Here is a 16,216-nt window from a genome sequence, read left to right on the forward strand (position 1 = left end):
CAGTTAGATTAATTTGCTTGAATATTCACAGCCATGTATCCGAAGAGATTAAGAGCATAGGAATGGAAGCTGCAGGAAAGGGGGACTCTGGAGAGATGCTGAGTGATTTGTTCCAGTACTCAAATGTGCAGATTTGGAGAAAACAAAATCTACAGATTAATAGAGGTGGTCTCAAGATTAGGTCTAGATTTCAATTTTCTCCAAAAGATGGTAGTATTTAGATGGCAGGTATTACTGGCAGAAACAAGCTGTCAAATTGGGATCCAAATCAGAAGCTATAAAAAAAGGCAAGTTCAGATCTGGGATTTTGGTTTAAATACTGTTCAAATATAAACACAAAGTTGGCATAAAGAATGTAACACAGTGAGTACATGTAAAGGCCTCACTTGACTATGCTGTTCTTAAGGAATACATAAGGTAACAAGTCCTTGAAAACCTTGCTACTCATTACACAGCCCATGGGCTGCTTGTGCCTTGCCTACTTCAAACCCCTCTAATAATCTATTCAATCTGTTTGGTTTGGGGGAAATAAATCTGACCTCCTGCCTACAGAGGCACCCTTGTACTAACTTGGAAGGCCTATGATCTACTCAGTCCTGTGTTGGTGTGACAGGAAAGGCCTGAAAAGGCAACAGAATAGGAGGCCCATTTTTCCAAGTGAAGGAGGGATAATATTCTCTGGAGGAATACTAAAAAAAGAGACAGGAAAAGAAGAGGAAGCAGCAAATGATTTGAGAAGAAACAACATAAAAGCAAGGTTGACAACAGAGGACAGATACAAAGAAGAAGAGTATTACATAAGTAGGGTAAAGATAGAGCAGGGGCAGACAGGAGGGAGGAGATAATGAAGTAGGGGGAGGGTCCAGAGAGACTAACAAGGAAATGTCCTTGCCTTTGAGGACCTTACTCTCAGCAGTGAAAATTAACTCAGCCAGAATCACACTCCTCTGGTTATTTCTATCCATCCATGTATATAAAAAAAATAGCCTGTCACTGTGGCATCTGGGTATAGTTCTCAATCTCAAATCATCACAGTTCATGGCTTACTTTTACCTTAAACTCAGAGACATTTCACATATTTGCAGCAATTCACAGGCATTTAGGCAGGGGAAAAACAAAAGACCAAGCTTTTCCCAGTACAGAATGTCTCTGCTGAATATTTGAGTTTATCCTGAAATCAAGTAAGAGGGCATCATGATTTCTGGTTCAAGGGAATCAGTTTGGACACTGCAGTTTAACAAGAGTAAGATGGTGTTAAATAACTGTCGAGGCCAAGGGGGAAACTGCTCTGAGTGAAGCTGTCCCGCTCCCCCAGCGCACACAGGCAGCATTCTCAAACAAACAACTGCCCACTGAGCTGGCAGCTCTTACTATGAGCACAATTGAGCTTCCGTCTCTGGATGTTTGAATTAGGATCCCAATCAGCTACCACCAGAGTCAATGGATTTTGCTGTAGGCACAAAAATGACCTCTTTTTTTTCCTATTTGTAAAAATATCTAATTGTGTAATAAACAGAACCTCCCCAGATTAATTCTTTGGATAAATTGCAAGAGGTAACGTACCAAAAAAATGGAGGGGCCAGACCTGTTTTTACTGCATTTCAAACATGCACTTTAAAACAAAATTTGGCTGCTGGATATAGGAGGAAACACACATTTTGCTACTACAGATGGGGAGCAGAAGCACAGAGACTAGGTGACTAGGTAATCTTGGCCAAGGAGTCTGTGGTGGAGTTAAGAATTGAAACCAGGTCTCCCAAGTCCCAGGCTAGTGACTTGACCAGCTTTCCAGACCTCACAGCATGGCCTTCATCACCATGGTATCAGAGTTTGGGGAGAGTGACAGTTTACGAGTGTGATTAGAATAGTAATATGGGACAAATCCTACCTCCCTGCTAACCCATGCTTCTCTGAGGCCCCTGGTGTCATTAAATCTACCCTTTCCAATCCCTTTTCCTTTCCCCACACACACTGAACTGTTGGGCAGCTCTGCAGCAATGGCAGGACAGGTGAGGACAGACATTGCATCCTACACACCTTGCACAAAGCAAGAAGCAGTGAAGAGAGCAGTGATGGAGTCCACATAGTCCTAATTTACCACAGCTTCTAAGGAATCAGAGGCATAACAGGGCAGCTCCATACCTTAGGCAGAGACAACACATGGGGGAGCAGTGGCATGGCTAGCTACTATCTGTACCTATTTTTGTGCCCCCCACCAAGGCAAAGCCTAGAGCTGCTGCCCCAATAACCCCTGACTCTTATCCCTCCCCCCAGTTACACTGCTGTAAGGTTTGGGTTAACGTTTTGATCCACTCTACTGAAGATGGATGAAAAGCCTAGGATACCTCCCCTCCCACATAAGGAACTATGGACCCAGACAGTGGACTCTGCCTAAACCTACAGGTTCCTATGGGCTGCAAGACATTATATTTGGGCAATTAAAATACAAAAGGAAACCCTCCATATAGGTCTCAATATACTGTTATTTGGGGGCTGGCTCTGTATTTTATCCATGTGATTTAGTGTTTTCTTTTCATTTCACAATAGCCTAGGTATTTAAAGTGTCTGCCAAAAAGTTCTCAGAAGCCCTTGCTTTCAGGAAAAATGGTATTTAATATGAAGACTTCTGAAGAGGAACAACTGTTTATTCCTACCACTTAATAACATTAATTTCCTGTTTTAGAAAACTTAATTTATGCCACTGGTAAAGCTGATATTTATCTTGATGCATAACCTTTTGGCTGGCTTAGTTTTTCATATTCTCCAGTTCCTCTAGCTTGCACACACATTGCAACCTGTGGACTCAACAAGTAGAATCAGCAATCTTTTAAATGTTACTCAAAGGCTTCAAACACGCAACAGGAGAATCTGACAGCAGACGAGATGGGTCCAAAGTTACTTTGCATAATTAAAACAAAGCTAAAAATAATATTTATAATAGTTCTCTGAAGACAGGAATATATTTTCCTTTCTACTTCAAAATTTAGACAAAACAAATGCAACATACCCTAAGCAATTCTAATGCTTGCCAGGCTAAACAAATATTTGCTGTGTTGTCTTGTTACTTGCTTGTTATAGAATAAAGGCTCTGCAATGCAACTTTCCTATAAATTGTGAAAAAAAGAATCTTGTATTGTGTACTTGTTGCTAGGTTACTAGGATGGAAGAGAATATTTTTTGCAGACATTATGAGCTAACAAGGTAAATAAGAGGACTCCATTAATTGTAAATTTCACACTTAATTTTCAACAGCAAATCTTTTCAGAATCTGATCTCAGTGACATTTTATATGTAGAATAACTTAAAATCAATTAAATTACTCTGGGATTATACTTGTGTTACTTATGAAAATAGACTTTTATTTCCTAAAGGTAGCTGGAGAGTCAACAAATGCAAAGCTCTGACAAATTACTAATTTACAAAAGTACTAATACTGTAACAAGTAATTTTACATCTTTTACTTAGTCATTTAGCAAGTAATTTTGTTAAACAGAAATAGCAAATGTGCTAAGATATTTTAAAATATTGTATTATTGTGATCACTGAAGTAAAATAAACCTAATATTTAAAGAGCAACTTGTTTGTAATAAGTGACCCAAGTGTTAAGACTATTTTTCAGAGAAACCAGAAAATTCTTTGATTTCTGCATTTCAAATATTGTCAATCTTTTTTTCCCCCTTCACTGAGCATTCTGAAGTCTCTGAACTTCTTTATTTGGCCTTGTCTACAAAAGGTTTCTACACTGCTTTAGGTAAATCAGAGCAGCCTGCTTAGTGTAGAGGCCACTAAAGTGATGTAAATGGTTTTAAAATTGTGCTTACAGCAACACTAGTGAATCTGTTTATGTAGTCTAGGCCTTGTGCTCTCACTGGGATTCCACAACCAATAAAACCTTATTCCTGTCTTCTTCCTTATAAGGTGTCATTTCACTTCAATGCTTTTTTACTGTTTCAATTCTTCAAAACAATCTTAATACAGAATTGTTTGTGTTCAAAAACTTAAAGTTCATAAGCCTTCTCAGACAAGAACTACATGAAAATGGAGGTAAGGTGAGAGTACAGGGAGCATATGGTCCTGAAATTCATACCCTGTCTTTGCCAAGTAAATCACCTATTGAGTGCACTATATATTTTGCTCGAGTAAGGGCAGCAGAGTCTGGCCAGCTGCTTCTAGGATGTTGTTAACCGTACTTCGGTTTTTCAACTCTTCTCAATATAAATGACTCATTTTAAAACTAGTAACAAAATGTAGACTTAGAGATAGAGGTGACCTCTTCATAGATACTGTGCCAATAACCCAGAAAGAAACAATGAATTTACAAATACATTCCAAATCTAGGATCCAAATACCCGGGAGAATGCAATAACATTAATCCTGAGGGGTGTTCTGTAAAGAATACAATTTGTTCTGATTAAAAGATTCAGGAATGGAATGGTAATTTAATTTGTTTGTGGAATTTCTAATGAATCTATGTATGCTAATATTGCTGGATATTTGCTTAAAGAAAAACAATGGTTCAGACCAGGGGTTGGCAATGTTTTTGGGCAGAGTGCCACAAACACCCACAACCTTGATGTTTTAAGATACTGGCATGCCAGGGGTGGATGGTGGGGAAGCTGTGAGGAGCCTGATCCTTGCAGTGGAGGCACAGCACCATCCCCTTCCCCACTGTCCACCCAGAGGCACACATGCCAACCAAAATGCCTTTGAGTATCACACTGGCACCCATGCCAGGGGTTGCCTACCCCTGGGTTAGACTTTGATCCAAGATCTGTGGGTCATCTCCACACACACAGAACAATTGGCCATGAAGAAGGGTGCTTGTGACCCTTTTGTGTGATGCACTCTGCTTGCCGAGAACTGGCAAATCTTCTGGCCTGGGAAGCCCCTGCACAGGGAGAAAGAGGTGTCAGACTGGAGCTAGAACATGTAGTTTCTTCTTAGGCTTCCTGGTCACCTGCAGTCAGTCTACTGAAAGATGGATGCAGCCATCAAAGATTTTCATTTGTTTTAAACCCTGTTTTACTTACAGTATTATTATAAAGCCAAATTATTAATCTCAATTACATTGCAACTCCCACTCAATTGTGTTCCAGGGACTAGGCATTAGGTTGGGTCCTGTGATTTCAACACGGGTCTTAAAAAGGAGATCCTAATGCTCCGAAGGACAAGAAATCAGCAAACAAAAATGCACCCATGCTGAAAAATGAAGGGAGACCTTAAGCTTTTTCCATATAGATGATCATAAAAAGTAGCCAGTTTTTCCTCAACATCCAGACAGGGAAGAATAAAAACACTCAATTTAACTTGAAGCATAGAAGACTTAGGTTGGCTAAAAGGAAAAAATTCCTAAGTGTCAGGGTATTTAGATACTGAATCAGGCTACCAAGAGAAATTATGCAATGTGCTTCACTGGAAGTTTTTTAGGAAGAGGTCAGAAAAATATCTGTTGACGATGATCAGATAAGACTTGATCCTGCAGGAATCAGTGCAGGGGAGCTGGCCAAAATGATCTTGAAGTTGTTTTCATCCCTACATTTCTATGATTCTATCACTGAATCTGGCAGTATGAAAGAGGGAAAAAACAATACTGGTTTCAAAACAGACACCCAAGGTGACTGAAAAGGAGACCTGGTGAGTATCAAAACCTCACTTAAGTTTTCTGTTCCCCAAACCAGTCATCTCTTTCACCAGTTTCCTTACACCCTGTTCCTGTTTTTTTATCCCATAATACTTGTGTGCACAGTCCATGACTACAAGCAGGTCATCTAGGAGTCTGATCAAAGGAATAAATGCAAGTCAAAGTTTCTTTTATAAAGAGACTAAATGAAAAAGAGAAAAGGTCAGCTGAAAAAAAGAATCTTATGTACTTTATTCAACCTTCAAATTTTCCTGCTTTTGCTTTGCTTGGATGCTTACAAAGACTGACTCAGGCACCTATCATTAAATATTTGGGGGAATTAAAAAAAGGACTATAATTATAGCCCTCCTTTTAAATTAAATTATAAGATTGCTCCTTGCTTCAGCTCTAAAATGGGATACCTTTGTACTGAGCTTTGTTTTACAGGTGAAGAGGGCTATAAGCATGAGCCGAGTATAATTATTAGAAAGCAGAATTTAGCTGTTGTCTACTGTACAGCAGGAAAACTACTTGGATAATTTCTTCCACAGGCTTAAATATGTGAACTATCTACTGTTACATAGTCCCCAGCTGACAAGCCTTCTAATCAGCATGCTAAAGAATCTCACTCATCACTTAGATCAGATGCTAGTTGTACATGTCCTCTCAGGACGCAGAGAAGGGACTGTTTTTCTGTAGCTCTGCGTGTTGGAAGATCTGCCACATCAGGCTTATCCCTACTGCTTCACCAATGCATCAGTCTCTTGATAATGTCTTTTTCTACCCCACAATAAACAAAAAGGAAAGGGTTTATTTGAACAGTTAAAAACCTTGATATTTTACTACAAATGTTCCTCTAGTTCCATTTCATTTCTCACCTTCCTTACTCATTTCACAGCGTTATACACCCTTTGAATTGCCCTCTGTGATATCCAGTACTTGCACTGTTGACCATCTCTCACTTATTCATTGCTTGTTGGCTCAGCTGGGCAGTTGTACAATTGAACCTTTGTTATACTTTCAGACAGGCTGCAAGTCACAATATTGAAGCAGCAGAAGGACTGCTTCCTCCGTTGGTATTCTTCTTCCATCATATCTAGAAAGATATGGCCCTAAATAAATGAAAATACATATATGTACCTAATGTCTAAAATACATGGAATTATAATCTGTATAACAACTTGCATTTTTCTGGCTCCACAGTGACATGGTTTTTCCTCTGAACCTACCTGAACACACCATAAAGCCATCAAATGCTCATGCTCTGAAGAAGCCAATAGTGCTTTGTTTTTTTCCCCAAGTTGCACAACTGGGCATAGACAATTAGTGTAGTTTGCAGAATTCACCTGAATCAGGTTTTCTTAGTAGAGCCATGGACATCAACGGGTTTACTGAATGGAGTTTTCAGTAGAATCTCACACTCCATTCCTAGATTAGGTCAAGCCAGATGGAATCCAATTTTCTAAAAAGTATAAAGCAATAAAAGAATTCATACATCTGTGCTGGGAAGGTGCAAGAGTGCACATAACAGTGCTCTTCAATATCTGAAATGTCCAAGTTCAAGCAAATGTGCAGGGTAACCACAACTGATACGTGGGATTATTCACTATATGGACAGGTAAAATGCAGGTAGGACCCAATGCTGACAACACCTCCAAATATAACTTTACACAAAGAGAGTCTTATTTAACAAGGTGGGACTACACACATCCAAACAGGTACTGCACTGTACAAATATCTGTAGGATCAAGGCCTACTTCAGTTTCTATTATCCAAGTGAACGTTAAAAAAAAGACAGAGTAAATAACCATGATTGGGCACCTTGGGCTAGATCTTCAACCAAAGTCAGTGAAATCAATGGAGTTAAGCGCCTTTACACAAGCTGACTCAACATGCTGAAGGCTGAACAAAACCCAGGAAACCAAAACCTTGCAGTCTAAGCAATGCTATTTTTAGTTCATTCCACTGGAAGTCAAAATGAAGCTTCAGGCCTCCCAGATGGCCAAATGTACTCTTTTGAAGTAGGAAAAGAAGAAAAATTGTATTTGGGAAGAAAACCTCTCAGTAGAAGTAGATTAGCTGGGCTGATTATGAGAAAGCTAAAATGGCTTCAGTGGGATTAGAGAAAGAAGTTTGTCTTGTGGGGGAGAAAAGCTTCATGCATACATTGCTTTACCATGATTTACCAGACACAAGGGTAGCAGTGGACGTAGTCTTTCTGGACTTCAGGAAGGCCTTCGACACCGTCTCTCACCCCATTCTCATTAAAAAACTAGGGGACTATGGCGTCAACATCTACACAGTCAAATGGGTCGCTAACTGGCTGGAGGGCCGCACCCAGAGAGTGGTGGTGGATGGGTCATTTTCGACCTGGAAGAATATGGGCAGTGGGGTCCCCCAGGGCTCGGTCCTCAGACCCGCACTGTTCAACATCTTCATCAGTGACGTGGACGAGGGGGTAAAAAGCAACCTATTCAAATTTGCTGATGACACTAACAGGTGGGGGGATGTGGGCACGCTAGAAGGGAGGAATAGGCTGCAATTGGACCTGGACAGGTTACAGGGGCGGGCAGATGAGAACAGGATGGGTTTCAACACTGACAAGTGCAAGGTGCTACACCTGGGGAGGAAGAACCTGCAGCATACCTACAGGCTGGGGAACTCCCTTCTCGTCAGTGCAGAGGCAGAAAAGGATCTTGGAATCATTATTGATGCCAAAATGAACATGGGCCGACAGTATAGGGACGCGGTCAGGAAGACCAACCACACCTTGTCATGCATCCACTGATGCATCTCAAGCAGGTCCAAGGAGGTGATCCTCCCCCTCTATGCGGCACTGATCAGGCCACAGTTGGAGTACTGCATCCAGTTCTGGGTGCCGCACTTCAGGAGGGATGTGGCCAGCATTGAGAGGGTCCAGAGGAGGGCCACCCGCATCATCAGGGGCCAGCAGGGCAGGCCCTACGAGGAGAGGCTAAGGGACCTGAACCTGTTCAGCCTCCACAAGAGAAAGCTGAGGGGGGGATCTAGTGGCCATTTACAAACTAGTAAGGGGACCAGCAGGCATTGGGGGAGTCCCTGTTCCCCCGAGCACTACCAGGAGTGACTAGAAATAATGGTCACAAGCTGGCAGAGGGTAGATTCAGACTAGATATCAGGAGGCGCTACTTCACTGTCAGGGCGGCTAGGATCTGGAACCAACTTCCAAGAGAAGTGGTGCTGGCTCCTACCCTGGGGGTCTTTAAGAGGAGGTTAGACGAACACCTTGCTGGGGTCATTTGACCCCAGTACTTTTTCCTGCCATGGCAGGGGGTCAGACTTGATGATCTGCTCAGGTCCCTTCCGACCCTACCACCTATGAAACTATGATTACTTCATATCCTAATGGCTTCAGAATGATATTACTATGGTATAATTTACTATTACCTCTTAGATTATATTGGCATAACAACGTAGTCTCCCTGAACTTGCACTGAAATAGGTTTTCTAACCAAATTTTACTTGTTCTTTAAGTGGCAATAAACAGGGTCATAAAAATCTTGCAATAAAGACATTTTATCTTTGCTTCTTCATGTCAGAAAGTAAAATAAGTACTCAGAAAAAAGCAGAACTACTATAAACCGACAATGCAGACCAACTTTCAGACAACTTTCCTTGGAAATAACTACAGATTTGATATTAAAAAGCAAAAGCAAATATCATTTACCCAATGTGTGTGTTTTTCAGAGAGAGCAAGCAGGAGACCCACAGATTAGATACCAGCAAATTTGTCAGAATGACCAAAGTCCTTTCTTAATGTCATTTATTGTTAGAAACAAAAGTATATAAAAATGAAAAAGCATCTTTTTACTAAACCAGAACAGTTTCTTCTCTTTGTTCTTACTCACCTCTGCTTATTTTTGTGACAAGTAGTAGGTTTTTACTCCTCTTTACACTTCCGCGCTAAAAGAGTTGCAACTGGGTGAGCTGCATTCTATTCTGGTTGATGCATTATCTAAAGAACTGTTAACTTTAGGTGCCATTGCAAAAAGTTTATTTCTGATGATACACAAACCTGAAAGAATGTGGTTTTAATTTCAGATCCCAAGATGAGTTTACAGGATGAGTACTGATCATTAGGAAACCCCCCACTTAGACCTGATGATGAATTTAAGGCATTGGCGGTTAGGGGAAAAAATCTTTACCTAAACATGAGACAAACTTACACAGAGCTGGACACAATAAACACCCTAATAAATGATTTCACCTTTAAGAGCTACTTTTCAGGGTAGAAACATGCTTTAAGAATGATAAAGTAATGCATGTCATTTATTATGGAGTGAAATAATTATCAGTGACCACAAGTCTATCACTTTCACTATCCATTGCAAAGCTGGCAAAGTCAGCCAGCAATGCAGTTGTCCTCAACTTTAGGAAAGCTGACTTTTATAAGCTCAGGAAGCTTGTTCTTGAGGCCCTGAGAGGTCATGATCTCACAGGGAGAGGAGTTCATGATGAGTGGCTGCTCCTCAAGGAAGCGATCCTAGAAGCACAAGGGAAGTCCATCCCAACACATAGGAAAGGTGGTAAAAGGGCTCAACAACCCCCTTGGCTCACCAGGAAGCTCACCAACTTCCTACATCTAAAAACAGAGGCTTATAAAGGTTGGAAGACAGGAAATACCACTAAGGAGGAGTATTCTGCACTAAGAAGTAGTATTCTGCACACCTGCAGGGAGCGAACTAGGAAAGCCAAGGCTGCAACTGAATTCCAACTGGCTACACGAATCAAGGAGAATAAAACGTCCTTCTTTAGATATGTGGGGAGTTGAAAGAAAAACAAGGGCAACACTGGAACCCTGCTAAACCAGCTGGGACAGCTGACTATCGACACCCAGGAAAAAGCCAATCTGCTTAATGATTATTTTGCATCAGTTTTTCACCAGCCCAAAGAGACCACCCTGCCTAACACCTAACATAATGCAGGATGACGAGGGTAAGGGTGAATATATGCCCACCATTGGTGTGGATCTTGTGAGGGAGCATCTTGAGAAGCTGGACCCCCATAAATCAGCTGGCCTGGATAGATTGCACCCAAGAGTGCTAAAGGAAGTGGCAGACATCATAGCACAACAAGGATATTCGAGAACTTGTGGCGCTCAGGTGAAGTACCTGAAGATTAGAAGAGGGCCAATGTGGTACCCCATCTTCAAGAAAGGGAGGAAAGACGACCTGGGAAACTACAGGCCAATCAATTTTACCTCAGTCCCTGTAAAGATTTTGGAAAAAAATTATCAAAGAAACCATTCTTGACAGGTTAACAGAAGGCAACATCCAGAGGGACAGCCAGCATGGGTTTGTTGCAAATAGGTCTTGCCTGGCCAATCTCATTTCCTTCTATGACCAGGTGATGCATCACCTGGACAAAAGGAAAGAGTTTGATATCATATATTTAGACTTTAAAAAAGCCTTTGACCTGGTGCCCCATGATGTCCTCATAGAAAAATTGGGCAACTGTGGCCTCAACTACTTTACAGTTCGATGCCTGGGGAACTGGCTCTGAGGTCGGACTCAGAGAGCGGTAGTTGATGGAACTGAATCAACACCACACTCAGTGACTAGTAGCATCCCCCAAGGCTCCGTTCTCGGATCTGTACTCTTTAATGTCTTCATAAACTATCTGGACACTGGTGTCAGAAGCAGACTGGCTAAGTTCGCTGATGACACCAAACTTTGGGGAAGACTGTCCACACTTTAGGATAGGCTGGTGATCCAGGCCAACCTCGATAAGCTTGCAAGGTGGGCAGATGAAAACCTGATGGCATTCAATACGGAGAAATGCAAGGTGCTCCAACTTGGGGAAAGAAACCCGCATCACACTTACAGGCTTGGCAATGCTTTGCTCGCTAGCATCGTGACCGAAAGAGACTTGGGGGTTATGGTTGATCAGAAGATGAACATGAGCTACCAATGCAATACCGCAGCTGGCAAAGCAAACACAAGTCTGGCTTGCATCTATCAATGCATCTCAAGCAAGACCCAGGATGTCATCCTCCCACTGTACTCGGCCTTGGTGCGGCCGCAGTTGGAGTACTGCATCCAATTCTGGGCTCCACAATTCAGGAAGGACATGGAGAAGCTTGAAAGAGTCCAGAGGAGAGCCACGTGCATTATCGGAGGGCAAGGGAACAAGCCTTATGAAGAGAGGCTGCGAGCTATGGGACTCTTCAGCCTGGAAAAGCACAGGCTCAGGGGTGACCTGGTGGGAGCCTATAAGTACATAAGGGGTGTACATCAGGACCTGGGGGAATGCCTGTTCACCAAAGCACCCCAAGGGAAGACAAAGTCCAACAGTCACAAACTCCTGCAAGACCCTTTTAGGCTGGACATAAGAAAAAACTCCTTTACTGTACGAGCCCCCAAGGACTGGAACAGACTCCCCGCAGAAGTGGTGCAAGCATCTACTCTGGACACTTTCAAGAAATATTTGGATTCTTACCTTGCTGGGATCCTTTGACCCCAGCTGACTTCCTGCCCCTTGGGCAGGGGCCTGGACCCGATGATCTTACAAGGTCCCTTCCAGCCCTTGTGTCTATGAAATCTATGGAATTAAACAATGAAGTGTGTTCATCTCCAATGAAGGTGGATCAAGAGAAGGTGGATCCATCTTTATTTCTGGAGTCAAACAGTTTTTGAAGTCTCTTCTTTGGAAGCCTTTAACTAACCTGTAATATAAAATATTATTCATTTTCCTTCCTGTCCATATGTCATATAAAGATCTGCATCCAATACATTGTCATGTGAATCACTGTATATTATAGATGTTCCAGTTCCTGTTACGTATACATTCCTTTGTAAGGATATGATTTATTTCTTTAAGCACTTTCCCATCTTAAAATGTCAGATGTTTCCTGTACTTGCATACAAAAATGTTTAACCTCCCAAAGGTACCAATGTTCAGCAAAATTCTGAGTGTATACAGTACGGTACAAGTTTAGCAGAGACTCTATGGGAGGTATTCAATTCCACCTACTCTCTTCAGCTCACCAACATAACTAACTTTGAGTGCTTTGCACTCAGGTCATTAAGAAGATCAAAAGGATATATGACTCTGAAAAACAAAGAACACAAATTGAATTTTCTAAAGATTTATTCTTACTCAAGTAGCAATTTTGATTCTCAAGGGTTACCACTTGTGACACAAAATACTCGTGGAGAGAAGAAAAGGTTTTAAGAGCAAATTTGTAACTGTCTCCACTAACTGACGCTTCCTATCTTTTGTAAACATCTTTTCAAATAACATAGTCATCAAGCATTTTTAGTAGGTAGAGGAAATGCTATCTTAACTTTCATGGGTTTAGGACTGATGACTTAATAATAAAACCAGACTGCAGTACCACAGATGGCTATCTCATAAACAGCTGCCCATCAATAAACCCAATTCCCTAATTCAAAATAAAAGATTTTTTTTAGTGTATTTTTTTTTCTTTTTAAGAGAAAAGAGTACTAAAACATTGTGAAGGTACATACCTTCCACCTGGAAGAGATCAGTGAATTACTAAAAAAGCCTGATAACTTGATTTTATGCAAGACTGTCCTGAATTATTGAGCGCATTATGCAAAGAAAACCAGTTTTACCACAATTTAACTCTCTTAAAGTATTTACCTAAACCTTTAAAAACCCAGTTCTTTGCCTGCCTTTGATGGAAGGGCTATGAGGAAGAGGTAACTCCCTTTATCTATTTGTAAGGCTTGGAGGTCACTCTTAGCAGAATATCTTTAGAGTAGGATAAAGGGAAAAGGTACAGCAAGCAAATATGTGTCAACAACTTAAACTAGATAAGGAAAGAGCAGGACAAAAAAGAACCATAGAAGATGGCAATGGAGCAAAACAGGCTCAGATTAGAGAAATGAAAGAAAGCTCTGGGTGGGATGGTAGTTGTGTATCAAGAAGAGTATGTGTGGTGGATAGGTACTGAAACATACATACATGGGAGTACAAAGTCAACAGGCTTGCTAGCAGCACATTTGTTATATTTACCAGGTCAAAAAAAGCCACCAAAATCTCAGGATTGACTCATTAAAAATGCAACAGTGATGTGTTGTGTCATTGTGTATGACAACCTAACTTCTTAAAAATAGAAAAATAACTATTTTAAATAGTGTTTCTATGCCGAAAACAACACTGTCTCTGAGTGATTGGGTTCAAATGATTTTTTTTTCCTACCTGCAGGCCTGGGATCTGAGGGCTTATTTACACAGGGAAATGTCATGACAGAAACAACTACTGCAGAATAAGCAATTCTGAACAACTTCCCTTTCTACATGAGCCCTGAGAATCAGATGGGCTCTTTCCATATTCAGTATCATCACTAGTAATAAGTTTTGCAGACCAAATTAGGACACCAGTCACATTTGTGTAACTCTCTGTGCTTAATAGGGGAATACAGGTGTAACTGACTGCAAATTAATAAACAATTCTGTTGATGCACAAAGATGATAACTCAATCCACACTCTTAGTCATTTTCTTTCTGCATGGCTTACAAAAGTCAAAACTAGTAAAGTATTATTTTGCTAATGTAGTCATGGATAGTCAACTATCACTTCTTGATGCCTTTTTCAAAATGACCTTGAAAATCTATTAAAAAAACCTGAAACATAATCCTTGATTAAGAAAATTGTTTTAATTATGTGTGGAATGCTCCCTTTCTCCTTTCATTATTTATTTGGTCATTCATCACACCATATTTTTAAAATAGGGATTCCTGATGTTTGGAAACACAACAGTAAACATATTATCCAGGAGATTTTATATTAATTTATTCTAAATCCCTAAAATCTGTATGGCCAATTACACAATGCTTGACTGAAATTCTGTGAATCTTTCTAACAAATATTGGAAAGAACTAGAATATTAATGTACTCTACAATATAAACGCTGTTCTTATTTGTAGGAAAAATCTTTTCAGAAGTCTCCATTGGGGCCCCAAACTGTAATGTGACCCATGCAAGCAAAACACTAACCTCATGCAGAACTTGAGTGACTTCAGTGGGACTCAGCATAGAAAGATCCTTATATTTGTATAATGTCCCACAGAAAATAAAGTGGCTCTGCAAGTGTCTGCCTTTGTAAATCAGATGGTAGGCTAGAGCAGCGCTTCACAATCTTTCTAGGCTGCAGACCAGAATGCTTCAGTTTGGGTCAGGTGTGCAGCACCTGCACCCAGGGTGGCAGGGGAAAGCAACTCTTGCCAAAGTCCCTTGCTGTTAAATGCCATCAAAGCCCGATGTCCATGGGTCTAATTAAATGGCTCTGTGAGCCAGATCTGGACCATGAACTGTAGGTTGCCAACCCCTGGGCTACAGGTATGAGATTGTTCACATTATAACAACCTGGTATCACTGTCACACTGTAAGGATTTAGCGTAAATCTAGAGCAAAATGCCTTTCAAATAAGAAACTTCATAACACAAATCTCTTTATAATTTAACTAAAGATTTGTGTTTAACAGCCAACACAATTAGAATGAGCGAGTTACAAAAATAAGAGCACGTGATGCCGATCCACAAAAGACGTAGCTGTTCTTAGTAAAACGCAGTTAGGATTCCAAGAAGCCATGTCTAAGAAACTAATCAATTCAGTACAATGTTGCTTTCCTCACTGTTTCCTATTCCTAAGAAAGCTTGAATAAAACCATCCCTTTACTGTGAACTGTGCTAAAGCTGGGCACAGTAAAAACTTGAAAGAACAACTAGGATCAAACATTTGCTTTTTGTTTCTAAATGAATTTGATACAACTTATCCATATGCCTCCCCCTCCAGTGGTGGAAAAAAAATTAGTAATGACAGTCTCTGAAATGGAAGAAAAACAGGCCAGATATTAAAGGTATTTAGCTGCACCAAATGCCTCTTCAGTGCTTTTGAAAACCCCACTTGGCTCCCACCCATATCTTCAGGTTTTGCAATACCTTTAAAAACATGTCCCAAATATCCAAAAGCAATTGTAGAAGGAGAAAAGGAGGAAAGGTATCAGTTTAGAAAGAGAGACGCTTGAGGAAGAACATCATAAAGGTTTACAAAACACTAAATGATGAAGAGAAAGTAAACAGGGATTTATTTTTTACTCTCTCTCAGTACAAAAGCTAGGGCCCACAACATGAAACCCGGAGGGAGCAAGTCTACAAGCAGGACGAGGGCGCTTCTCGCCGCCGGGCCCGCGGGTCAAGCGCGGAGCTCGCCGCCCGCCGCGGCGGAAAGCGACAGTTTGGCCAGATCCAAAACAGGGGCCGGACACGTTGTTGTGGGGGGGAGGGGGCTAGCGGCAGCGACTGAGTGCGGGCGCCAGGGCTGCAGCCCCCGCGGCACGAGGTCCTGGCGCTTCAATCCTGGAGCCTGCAAGGGGCAGAGGAGCGGCGGGGAAAACCCCAGGCATCCCCTGCGGCCTCCGCGCCCCGCCCTGTGACACAGGCCGGCTGGTTACTTGCCGGGGATGGCGGCCCTTGCCCGCCGGGAGGAACGGGCAGGCAGAAGGAGGCGCGAAGCAAGAGCTGACCAATGTCTTGGAGTAAGAAAAGAAGCAGCACAGTGCTGCCCCGGGTGGCCCCGCCTCTATGTCCA

General features: G+C 41.5%; 1 protein-coding gene across 4 annotated transcripts in view; it reads right to left on the reverse strand.

Annotated features, from left to right (window-relative positions):
• The window catches only part of METRNL (meteorin like, glial cell differentiation regulator), a 40,393-nt gene extending 28,103 nt beyond the window's left edge, over positions 1 to 12,290 (reverse strand). For 2 of the 4 annotated variants that reach the window (XM_025210169.1, XM_014522301.2), the window contains exons 1-3: positions 12,098 to 12,290; positions 6,967 to 7,082; positions 6,499 to 6,732 (exon numbers count right to left, since the gene is read on the reverse strand). In XM_025210169.1, coding sequence (XP_025065954.1) covers positions 6,499 to 6,511 — 13 coding nt within the window. In that variant the 5' untranslated portion in view covers positions 6,512 to 6,732; positions 6,967 to 7,082; positions 12,098 to 12,290. Of the gene's footprint in view, positions 1 to 6,498; positions 6,733 to 6,849; positions 6,940 to 6,966; positions 7,083 to 12,097 lie in introns of those variants that run through there. The other 2 variants (XM_025210170.1, XM_025210171.1) reach the window with 2 other exon arrangements.
• Between the last annotated feature and the right edge of the window lie 3,926 nt (positions 12,291 to 16,216).

This window comes from Alligator sinensis, unplaced genomic scaffold (genome assembly GCF_000455745.1).
Source record: "Alligator sinensis unplaced genomic scaffold, ASM45574v1 scaffold694_1, whole genome shotgun sequence".
NCBI lineage: Eukaryota > Metazoa > Chordata > Crocodylia > Alligatoridae > Alligator > Alligator sinensis.